General features: G+C 36.2%; 1 protein-coding gene across 9 annotated transcripts in view; it reads left to right on the forward strand.

Annotated features, from left to right (window-relative positions):
• Nucleotides 1-12,584, forward strand: part of CSNK1G3 (casein kinase 1 gamma 3) — a 148,477-nt gene that overhangs the window by 103,511 nt on the left and 32,382 nt on the right. For 5 of the 9 annotated variants that reach the window (XM_075541455.1, XM_075541452.1, XM_075541459.1 and 2 more), the window contains exons 7-10: nucleotides 6,520-6,605; nucleotides 6,729-6,813; nucleotides 7,755-7,903; nucleotides 10,079-10,174. In XM_075541455.1, coding sequence (XP_075397570.1) covers nucleotides 6,520-6,605; nucleotides 6,729-6,813; nucleotides 7,755-7,903; nucleotides 10,079-10,174 — 416 coding nt within the window. The remainder of the gene's footprint in view (nucleotides 1-6,519; nucleotides 6,606-6,728; nucleotides 6,814-7,754; nucleotides 7,904-10,078; nucleotides 10,175-12,584) is intronic. The other 4 variants (XM_075541456.1, XM_075541454.1, XM_075541460.1 and 1 more) reach the window with 1 other exon arrangement.

Genomic DNA, 12,584 nt, shown 5'->3' on the forward strand with positions numbered 1-12,584 from the left:
ACTGAGAAAACCCTTGCCGATTAAGATTAGTAGGAGGCCAATGTCTACCAGTTACATCCTGCTAGAGGCCCCAGTCATGCGTGCATAAGTAAGATACAATCCAGGGGTAGAGATTCATGGATCACATTTGGATGGAATTTGTTTACACCGTGTAACTCCAGCCAAATGACCTTTCCCTGCATGCATCTGGTAAGAAAGTTTGGGAAGATACTGATAGAATTCACTTGTGAGTGGTTGTGAACAGGATAATCTGCAGTGCCACTCTGCTGCATTTAAAATAAGTCCACTGAGAAGGACGTGGTGTGAGCTGATCCCCTGTTAGATCCAGGAGTGGAGTATGCCGTCTGGCCCCAGCATCTGCCTTCTCTCTGCCTGGCGTACAAACTGGACTGAACTGCACCCATCACCACGTGGCTCGTTTTCTCAGACTTTCGCGAGTTCTATGGACACTGCAGCAATCAACCAAACCCACAGACAAGAGGGAATATAATCAAAGGAGTAGTGGGGAGTTGATGGAGAAGACTGTCATCTTGCCAGAGTCAGACTTTTGCAGTTTCTAATTTCTTAGGACTAGTTTGCTATTAATTATTATAAAAGAAATCATTACAGTGCCCCAAGCTGTAGCTTTGACGTGGTGTAAATCGAAGAGCGCAGAATTCCTTCTGGAACAGGTGAGAACGTTCGGGAATGGCAAGCACCACCTTTAGAAGTAGATACACAGACGGAAAATGTAGTGGGCAAAAATAGCTTCACAATTTGATATTTTTGTTAAAGGTTTCGATGATTTTGCTTGACATTGTTAGGTATTTTATCTTGTATTTACAATCAGTGTTCATGGATGCAGCATTCAAGAGATCAAATGGCACACTGCATCAGGTAAAACTGCATATGACATCTTTGAAGTGTTGCAAAGCAAGACTGTTACTTTGAGGACTAAAATGCACCTGACCCAAGCCGAAGTATTCTCAGTCACCTTGTAGACATGTGAAGTTGGACATTGAATAAGGAAGAAGGAAGGATGTTTGCATTTGAATTAAGAATATTGAAAGTATCAGGACCGATAAAAGCACAAACAGTTCTGTCTTGAGAGACGTGTCGGAATGCTCCTTAGAAGCCAACGATGGCAAGACTCGGGCTCATACACTTTGGACAGACCAATCCCTAGAGAAGTACCGTATATACTCGTGTATAAGCCGAGTTTTTCAGCACAAAAAAATGTGCTGAAAAACTGGGGTTCAACTTATACACGGGTCAGTGGTCCCCAGTGACGTGTAACATCTCGCTGGCCTCCCACCCCACGTAACTGGACGAGCTCCCCTTATCTCGCAGATGATTGCCGTTTCTCCGCTGTTCATTCAAAGCCCTGCTGACACTGCAGGGCTTTGAATGTTTGTTTACTCACATCTCACCGATCAGAGCTGTCCTATGACATGTATCTTTGAATAAGCCTTTTAAAGACCACGTGCGAAGGATGTGGCATGAATGCATGTCATCTGGTCAAGCCTGACTAACAAAAGGAGGAAATCTCATAAAGCCTGACATAGAATTAATAGCAAAGTGGGTTTGAGATGCATGGGAAGACATTCCAGAAGACATGGGGCGACGTGCCTTCCAGAAATGTAGTATTAGTAATGCTATGAATGGCAGTGAAGACTGCGCTTTGTATGAAAATGACAGCAGTGATGGTGATTACGGCAATCTCAGTGAGGACAGCATCTATGATGACCTCACACCAGCTGAAGCTCTGCATTGGGATACGGATGATGATGAGGAATCCAGTTTTGAAGGATTTTAACTCTTTACATTTTAGCTTGGTTGCTGATTGAGCTCAGGGAATAGTACTCGTAAGGTTTCATTGTTGATACCTTATTGTTTTTGTTGAACCTATTTTCCACTTACTGTGCTGGTTTACTAATGTTAAATGACTTGTCCTTTTATGTTTTTTATATAAAATAAATATTTAAATACATTACCCCACTGATGTCTCAATTTTTAGTAATTTTATTTTCATTTGTCTTGATCATTGAAACTCACCAGTAGCATCTCCATTTTCCACCTTAGGCTTATTCTCGAGTCAATCAGTTTTTCTGGTTTCCCAGGTAATAATTATGTCCCTCGGCTTATATTCGGGTCAGCTTATATTCGAATATATACAGTACATCATGCTTGTAAAGTGGAGGGCAGTGGAAAGGCGAATGATCCTCAATGAGGTGGATTGACACAGTGGCTGCAACAACGGGCACAAACAGAAGAGCGATTGCTAGGAGGGCACGAGGCCAGGCAGTGTTTTGTTGTGTTGTGCAGAGTAGCTGTGAAGGACATGGCTCAGTGGCACCTAGCAACAGCGATTGTGAGGCAGTACTTTTGACTTACTCTTGTGCAGGTGGGCTGAAATCCTACCTTCTGCTTATTAAATGCACTACTTTGTGTTACTTAGTTCCCTTATTTGCGATGTTAATACATGCTTTTCAGGATAGTTAGAATTTTATAAGCTCGTGTGTACGAAGCATTGAAACATCATACCCTTAATGTGTGTTGGTTATGTTTATTTTAGATGATTCATTATTCCTGAATTATATCAATTAAAGCAAAACTTTAATTGATGATTTATCTTCTAAATTAACTTGGAGAACTTATTTACATGAATCTCATTGATACCTTTTGGAAAGTAAGTCGTCACTTTTAAATTTCTGTATTGCTCATAGTGTCATTATACAGGGATTCTATACTTTGAGGGAAAACATCCTTTTTCAAGCACACCTTTACACTTAATTATTAAAATTATCCTGGGTTTAAAACAGGCCAAAATACCTTTGGGAGATTTCTTTCTCTTTTTTTTCAGTTGCCAGATCTATATGTATATACATATATTATTAAGGTACATCTGACCCAAACCATGGAATTTTCTTTTTTAAACGTTTAATTTTAAAACAGTTTTATTAACAGTGACATATAATTCACATATCACACAATTCGATAGTTTAAACTCATTTAAAAAATTGGGCATTACTCATCACTACAATCAATTTTAGAACTCCAATCTTTCTTGTACTTATTATTAGGTACTTATCTTCCCTAGCCTTCTTTTTTAAAATTTATTTTTATTTATTTTTTCCTCCCCAACCTTCTGTGCCATATAATCCTACGAAACAATGAATGTAGTTTTGTCTCTCTAGATTTACTTATCCTGAATGTTATATAAAGATAAACATACAAAATGAAAACACAAAGACCAAAAACCAATAACAATAAGAAAATAAAACAAACAAACAAGAAACCAATTGAAAAGAAATCAGAAAATCGTAACAACTAGAAAAATTTAAAAGGGGTCAAAAGGGATGTCAAATGATAAGGTGTTACATTTTAACCAAACTACATAAGCATTGACCAAAGGAGGTCAGATATGTCCACCTTCACTGCTACTTATAGGACTAATAAAATACTTCAGACACATCAGTTTATGCTGTATGATTCCTCCATTCATGTGAAGCTTTATAAAAAAAATCAAATTCAACCTATAGGAATGAAAAGCAGTAAGTGGTTACCTGAACCTAGGAACTGACTGGAGACTGAGGGAGCAGTAAGAAGGGGCGTAATGAGAAGACTTGGAGTTTGAGGGAGTACCTCACCCCCCAAACTGGAATATATTTTTCAAAGCCATGTATTTAAATTTTTTTACAAAACAATCTTAGCACCTTCAAAGTACTCTCCATTACACTTAATACATTAGTCAAATCTGTAATTCCAGTCTTGGAAACATTTTTCAAACTCTTCTGCTTGGATGGCTGACAGCACCTCCTTTTGTTTTTTTCTTCACCTCTTCTGCTTTGTCAGATCGCTGCCCTTTCGTATCCCTCTTCATTTGTAGAAACAAAAAGAAATCACACAGAGAAGCTCAGGGTTGTGGGGCAAGAGAGGCATGCTGTGTTTTGCCAAAAACTGGCTCACTGAGAAGGCTGAGTGAGCAGGTGCATTGTTATGGTGGCAAAACCAGTCTGCAGTCTGCCACAATCAGGCCTTTTTTTGTCGCACAGTTACGTTATCTTTTTGGAATCTCTAAATAGAAAGCTTGATTAACAGTCTGACTTGGTGGAATGAACTCCAAATGCACTATCCTCCTCACATAAATGAATGAATGAATGAATGAATGAATAGCCATTGTCTTGATCTTTGATTTCACTTGATGTGCTTTTTTTGAGTGAGGTGGTGATGGCATCTTCCACCCGCTTCTTTGTGTTTGCTTCCGGAGTCGTAAGAATAGCACCATGTCTCATCACCAGTAATGACCTTGGAAAAAAATGTCTGAGTCACTTATGAGCTGTTCTTTCAAAGCACAGCATGTTTCCACTTGATGCTTTTTTCCCTGGTCAGTCAGAACCTGAGGCGCAAATTTCACAGAGATCCTTCTCATTCCTAAATCTTCCGTTAAAATTCACTGAATGGAGCTCCAAGATAATCCAGATAACTTCCCCAAATCTCTCTTCAGTGGTCCCTTGTTCTTCAAGCACAAGTGCACTAATTTTGTTGACACTTTTGTCCATTCAGGATGTTGACTGATGTCATCAGTCAACATTTCACCTTTTTTGAAATGAGCAAAGTACACGTACGCTTGAGTTTTTCCCATAGCCTTGTCCTTGTGTGTTCAACATCACAACAGTTTCTGGGGCATTTTTCCTGAGAAGGAAACAAAATTTCACAGCCACATGCTGTTCTCATAAATCGGCCATCCCCCCAAAACGAATTTCAAGCGAAACTGCTTTTATGAAAAAATTCACTGTGACCAGAAAAAACCTTCCCAAGTGACGACACGGGGTGCACGACCTCGGAGTGAACTGCTAGGTGTCCACCTAGTGGGCAAAATGCGCCCTCTGAAAGCTCCACTCCAGGGAGTGGTCCCCGTGTTTTGGAGGGGGAGTTCCCTCCCGCTTGTGTGTACTGGCAATTACACAGGTGTATATGTTGTGCCTTATCACACTCTATCCTTATCACGAGTGTGTTTTACTATGTGTAAATTATGTTTCAGAAGATAACTAAGGTCCCATTTCAGTGGTCATGACAACTGCCGGCACTTCAGAATTATCTGCTAAACTTTTTAAAGTGTATTCTCCTGTACCTTTCTTAATTCTCATGAATCAGAATCTCCAGAAGTAGACCTGCTAATCTGAATTTTTTACCTTTACCTTTCAGAGATAATTCTGATTCTCAACTGCTTTTCAGAAATAATGTTCTCTTTACATGGTCTCTCTCTCTCAGGACCTAATTGAAGTGAAATCTTAGTTATAAAGGATTACTTCCCTTTCATGTATAGATTTAAACCGACTTCTAAATCCACTTAATTATTATGGAAATCTTTATTGTTTTTCATTAACACATCAATCAATTCAATGCTTTCAAGCCAATTCTGACTCACAGAGACCCTTGCATAATGTGCACATTATAATAAAAAAGTACAAGAAAGAAAAAGTATTCCCATATGCCATACTTTTGATTCTATGAAATAAGAAGGAAAAGTTCCCTCGCTGTTGCCCTAATTCCATGCTCCTAATTAGTAACAATTTGATGCACATGATTGTAGATATTTTTACATGCTTATAGAAAAGGAGCATATGTGTAAGATATACTGCCAAATGTTCACTTGTTATGTCTTTGCTCTGTGCCAGGCATTATTGATTAAATAATAACACAAACTTATTTTTAACCTTTAGGAAGTATTTTAAAAAGCAGGCATACAATATTATGAGGGTATATAGTACAATTAAAAACCTTTTCTAACCTTTTTGCTGTTGATGAAACCCAGGTTTTGAAGCTTTTTGAAAAGCATGTAAGTTCTGAGATATTGTGAAGATTAATTATTTACTTGGGTAGAAATCTTGTTCATGAATATCCTCTTATTTTTCCTTTCATTGCTAATCTATACTTTTTTATTTTAAAATATTTCAAGAAACGTTAAGTATTTCAATGCAATGTCAAAAATATTTATATGGCAGCAAATATTTTTAAGAACTTCCCCTGTGATTTTCACTAACATTGTATATCACTAAAACGAACATGGCTTAGTGATTGATGGTCGAGAGGCTAGTAATTTGGAGATACATTTCTTGAAACATTTTACAGAAAATACTGTGTATAATGTTAATAGAGAATATGTGGCATGGAGGTGTTGTGCTCATTTAAGTTTAGAAAAGAGGGTTAAAAGGACTTAGCAGTCAAACTGTGGACCCTTTTGGAAGCTTTAATATTTTAACTCTCTTATTTTTTATTACCTAGACTTCCATGGGTGTATAAATGGGGAGCTAACTCGGCACGTCTGAAAACTCATCGTGACGTATGGTTTTAAATGTATAGTAATGTTAGAGTAAAAATAACTTATTTAACCAGGAATGCTTTTGTCATTTATAGTAGGAGATCTATATTTTATGTTTGCATATTGAACTTTTTGGAATTAATGTATACACAATGAAAGAGCTCATTCATGAATCCTTAACATGGGAAAATAAACATGTTTTTCTTATATTTCAGAACAAAGTAGAAGAGATGATTTAGAAGCTTTAGGTCATATGTTCATGTATTTTCTGAGAGGCAGTCTTCCTTGGCAAGGTTTAAAGGTAATTATTTTTGTTTCCTTATTGAATTTTATAAAATGCTAATAATATACTACGGTTCTCTTTTACAACTAAATCATTTAAAAATTATTATTTTCTCAAGATTTAAAAAATTTTCTGTTTTAGGCTGACACATTAAAAGAAAGGTATCAGAAAATTGGAGATACAAAACGAGCTACACCAATAGAAGTGTTATGTGAAAATTTTCCAGGTAATGAATGATGCTAAATTGATACATATGAATGCGAATTGATACACTGGAAGGTAGGACTGTTAATTTCCATTGCTTGAGTTTGTAAATTTTTTCCCCCGTGCCTTCAAAAATTGTGCCAAAATGTGATTTAAAAGAGGACATCATTTTATGCAGAGGCCACAGGGACAGATTATAATATAACTCTATTTCTTAATAATGTTGACCAATACCAGCTGAATGAGTATCTTCTCCAAGGGGATTCTCTCATTGTTAGATGCTGTTGAGTCTGTTGCAACTCATGGGAACTTTATGTTTAATAGAATGCAATCCTGCACTGAAATCGACTCAGTGGCCCTGAGTGAGTTTATTGCTGGTTAAGTGTATGTCAATAGTTGCAAAGGAATTCTAGCAGGCCATTGTGAATACTTTCATATAAATACATAATCCACTAACGGTGGATTGTGGTGCATTGTGATTAAGTAGCATGCATATTATGTTGCTAATTTAATCTCTAAGGGTCCCTGGTGGCGTAATGGGTTACTTATTGACTGCTAACTGCTAGGTCAGTAGTTCGAAACCACTAGAGAAAGAGGAGGCTTTCTACTCAGAAATCCACAGAGGGCAGTTCTAGGGTCACTGTGAGTCAGAATGGACTCAATTGCAGTGTTTTAATTTTATCCTTATTACTATCAAAGCTATAAAAATAATATAAAACATTTCATCTTTACTAATGGAACAAAAATAATGGTTCTAATTGAAAACTCATTTCTCTTTGATCCCTATTTTCTTTCCTTCTTCCTATTTTGATTTCGTTATATTAAATTCAGTGAATTCTAAATTGCATTAGAATTTTGTTACTGGGCTCAGCTTTTTATAATACAACAGTTTTATCCATTTAAAATGTTTTTATTGATAATTACAGAAAAGTAGAATCGGCATAATATTAATTTTTCTTGTAGAAGAAATGGCAACATACCTTCGTTATGTAAGAAGGCTGGATTTCTTTGAGAAACCAGACTATGACTACTTACGAAAGCTTTTCACCGACTTGTTTGATCGGAAAGGATATATGTTTGATTATGAATATGACTGGATTGGTAAGCAGCTGGTGAGTACTGTGCTGTATAATAACATTTTTACCATTATCTTTCTTTTTTCCTGAGCCATTTTATCTAGGAGCCAATCCAGACATCTCATTCCGTAGTTCAGTCACACCATGCAGCGTTGTACAATTGCCAACACAGTCGATTTCAAAACATTTTCTTCCTTCTTGAACACCGTGACAACACCATCCCTTTTCCGCCCCATCTCCCTCACTGTACTCCTCGGGAACTTTATCTGTTTCCACTACAGGTTTATCAATCCTGGGTTACATATTACCAAAAACCGGACAAACATAACAAAGATTCAAGGTTGCTCCGCACAATGAAAAAGTATGCCAGAGATAAACCCCAATAGAACACAGAAAATATTGAAAACCAGGTCTAGCCCCAAGTCTATCAGAGGGGAGATGAGGGAGAGGGTTTTAGCCAGTCAAGTCCTTTGAACCACTACAGCCACCTCTCCAGTACTCTGGTGACCATTCCGTTCCCGTCCCTCACCTGTGGTTGAAGGGAAAGCAGATGAGGCTTGCTTCCTGTGTAGATCTGGCAGATATATTTTGGACTTCCATTGTTAATCATAGCCTTCTGCAAACCAGAATCTCACAATTTAAGCTCTGATACTATGGATTATATAATTAACTATCCTTGGATCACAGATATTAGTGTGCTTCCTCCAGGTGGATTTAGTTGACATCATACTTACATGGCTGCTTTCTGGGAAACAAGCCTGTAAGACTCCAGAGCATGTCTACTGAGAGCTGGACATCATCTAATTTCTTCACTACACTTTACTATGGCTCGCATATGTTCTGTGTTTCCTTCATGAGGGCAAGTATCAAGCAGGGGCATTTTGTAAGGACAACTTTTTCCTAGATTGGAGCTAGGATTAAGTGCAAGCCCAAAATCCATTCCTGGATCTACCTGATTTTTATCTGCCTCTGGCTGCCTGGAGGCCTCTTTGTTAATTTATGGTAGTGAATCCTATTGTTCCTCATTTTCTTTTTAAGATTATAAACTCTTCACTTGAAAAGATTTGAGAATAAGCAATTTTAAAAAATTGGTTTTATTTCCTTTGTGTGAACATTTCTTGACATAGCACAGCTCTAAAATTATTCCTAGAATTTTTTTTCAACTCCTATACTTTAGAATAAGTTATTTTCAGTGTTTTACTTCTGATTTAGTTCTTATATGAATTTTTTGGGGGGGCATAATACCCTGATGGTATGGTCATTTAAAAGGGCCAGCTAATTTTGTTTTTTGTTTCTCCTTGGTAGCTGATAAAATACCTGTTGCTTTTAAAAAATAAGTTTTAATTATTATAGCACTCAAGACAGTGATAATATAAGTAGTCTCTTAGATTGGTACATATAAATTGGAGCATGTTTAAATTTTTTAAATGTACTCAGTTTTTACAGATTTAAAATTATTGTCACAATTGTGAGATGATTGCTCCTTATTTAAAGAAATGTTATTAAATTCTTTCCTTAAAGAGACAATTCTTAAAAAAAATATATTCATTAAAAAATAAGTAGACTTATTTTAAAAATTTCAATTGTGGCAGTGTTAGTTTATCTTTACTCATACTTTGGACTAAAAAGCTCAGTAGTTTTGAACAGTAGATTTACTGCAGAATTTATTAATTTTAAACATGTGTGAGATCTGTGATGTGAATCTTGATTAACTTATTTATTGGTTTTTATGTTTGCATCAGGTTTTAAATTATTTGAATTAAAAATTTATTAACCAATCTGAGTCAAAAAGTTGGCAGTAGCAATTTTACTATTTTGTATAAAATTACTTCTTTTTACAAATAATTTATTTAGCCTATTCCTTAGTTTTGGAAACCAGAGCCATTAACAAATATGTTTTCATTGTGATGACAGGAAAAATAGCTTGAAAGCAGCAATAACCTTTAGCTTTTCTTTGATCTAACTCAGGTCTGTTGTAGATATAAAAATAAATACTTAAAGTAGTTAAATATGTTTAAAATACTCTTAAAATAGCTCTGGTGTCTCTGCTTAATTTGTTAGCTTCAAGAACCCCTTTTTGAGCTATCTTTTAAACCATTAAATTAATCTTGTTTTATATTTTTGTGTTTTTCCCGTTACATAAAAAATTATCTTACCTAACATTTTTGCAATAGAACGTATCAGTCAGTACCAATTGCTTCTACATTGCAGCCTACTCCAGTTGGAGCGGTTCAGCAGGACCCTGCTCTGTCGTCTAACAGAGAAGCACAGCAGCACAGGGAGAAGATGCAGCAGTCCAAAAATCAGGTGTGCTGTTATTTTGGATATGAAATTTCCAGTTTGTTTTTTAATTGCCTCTGATAATTTAAATATATTTGTTATAGAACCATATCCAGATGGCAGCTTTATGTATCTGTGTATACATACATATATACATATTGAAGAATCGAAATAGATATTTAAAAAATTAACAGATCATGCACATACACACATTGAGCTTGAAAATGTAATTTTTGACAATATATTCATCTTTTACCTATACTCCCTTTCTATTAGCCTAAAGAAAAATGTCTTTACAAAAACCATAACTAGCCTATATCTTTGTAATCTTAAATTTCTAATTAGTGATATAAATTAGTAGAAACTTAGAGAAATATTTGATATTCTATTAGAATATCCTGTTGGAATGAATTGTAATAGTAGTTGATTGTTCTACCCATGGTTGTAATTTAGTTCAATTACATGTTAACTCTTTGAAAGGTACTATTCTACACACTGCTTAAATGCAGAAAATGTAAGCTAATATAAGCATAATTTTCTAATGAGTGGCTAAAAGCATTGTTGGAGATAAAAGTTCACTCAATCTTTGACTTCCTGTGTACCTAGATGTGACTCAACTCTGGACAAGTTAATTTATCTCTCAATGTCTCAGTTTCCTTATTTTGATATTAAAATAATTGATGTTAATTCCTAGCACATAGTAAATCTCCAGTAAATCGCATTTGTTGTGAGTGGTTTTGAAAGGACTATAATGATAAATATCTTACAAAATAGACCTCTATTAGGTGAAAATTATTTCTACAAACTGCATTGGAACTATACACATTTGATGGAGCAGGAAACCTGAGGAATGAATGGAATATTTGAAGGCAGATTAAAGGCATGTTGTGGAGAGTGAACAGTATAAAATGTGAAGCAGAGGTTTTAAAATGCAGAATTTAAAGAATAGCAAGGAGTCCAGTCTGATTGGAGCAGAGAGTATATAGAGAAAGTCGATTGAGATAAAGTAGACGGGATTGGTCAAGAGTGACGAGTCCATGTTTTCTGGGTAAAGTAATGGAAAGGTGTTGATGTTTTGCAGCCATATTTTCACCTTTTTTTTAAAAAAAGAGCCTTAATTGAAGCTATCTTTACATTAAAAAAAACAAACAACAAAACTATCACCCTAAATTGAAAACAGTGCCTTTGTAGGACTTTGTAGCTTTTGCCCTTTTGGAGAAGAATACGGTGTACTGTCCTTTTGTTTTTTTACGTTTGTCCCATCAGAATTTACGTGATAGTTAGAACAAGTGGGGAAAACCAAGGCAAAGTACACTGCTTTTTAAAAACCACAGCAAACAAAACACTAGACTTTAGAGAAATTTAACCACATTGTGATATAAAATACAGGTAGTTTATAAAGCTTTGTCTTAGAATTTGACTTTCACAAAACTGGGACAAATTGTTGTGGACCATCAAGGATGTTCCAACTCAAAGGTACCCACTATGATAGCTTAGAATCGCCTACAGGGTTTCCTAGGATTGTCTTCAAGGGAGCAGTTTGCCCTGTTCTCTTCTCTTGCTGAGCTTGTGGTGGGTTTGAGTCACCTTTTGGTTAGCCACTCAGCATGTAGCTGTTAAGTCTTAGGGATTCCATAAATAAATTACTTCAAATACACATTGTAATGAGAAATAACTCTGTGAGGAAATGAAGGCATACAGTTTCTGGCTTTATAAATCAGACCTATAAATTAATTTCTTGAGTGTACTTGGAAGAAGATAGCAATTGTTGTTCTCTGACGTTTTCCACTTGAGCTGTATGTGTTGTAGTAAAGTAAAACAGTTATGGTTGATTGAATTTGAGAAACATTGAATAGAGTGACTTCTTATTCACAAGAAAAATGTATCTAGAAAAGAACTCTTATTAGCTATCTGAAAATACATTAAACTTTACATTTTTTGAGAAGCCCAGAGTTCACAATAAAAAAAATTTTAAATTAAGATAGAACTTTCAAATGGTCAAATCCTTTGTAATGTCTCCAGGTAAAGATTCTTACCCTCTTCCTGGAGTTGTGTATGAAACGTTGAGTACCTGTGTTAGGCCAGAGTGTCTAGACAAACAATTCCAGGGACACTCATACAGGTGTAAGAAAAAGCTTTATATAAAGAAGTATTGCTAGATCAAGAAGGCATCCTAGCCCAATCCGAGTCCAGTCCTTAGGTACAGTGCTAGTTCCTTAAATCCCTCTTCAGACTCACACAGCGGTTGGCTAGAGATGTAGAAAGGTTGGAAGCAGGAAGATTGCAGGCTGATGGGTCCAGAGTTGGGGATCCAAGGTTAGTGGGAACATGGCAGGGAATGGCAGGGCACCTGCAGCTCTCAGGGGTGGACAGCCCACATGGGGCCAACCCTCAAGAAATTTAGAGTTCCAGCAGGCAAGCAGGCTGAGGGACAGAA

The sequence above is a fragment of the Tenrec ecaudatus genome, chromosome 2, assembly GCF_050624435.1.
Source record: "Tenrec ecaudatus isolate mTenEca1 chromosome 2, mTenEca1.hap1, whole genome shotgun sequence".
In the NCBI taxonomy this organism is placed as follows: domain Eukaryota; kingdom Metazoa; phylum Chordata; class Mammalia; order Afrosoricida; family Tenrecidae; genus Tenrec; species Tenrec ecaudatus.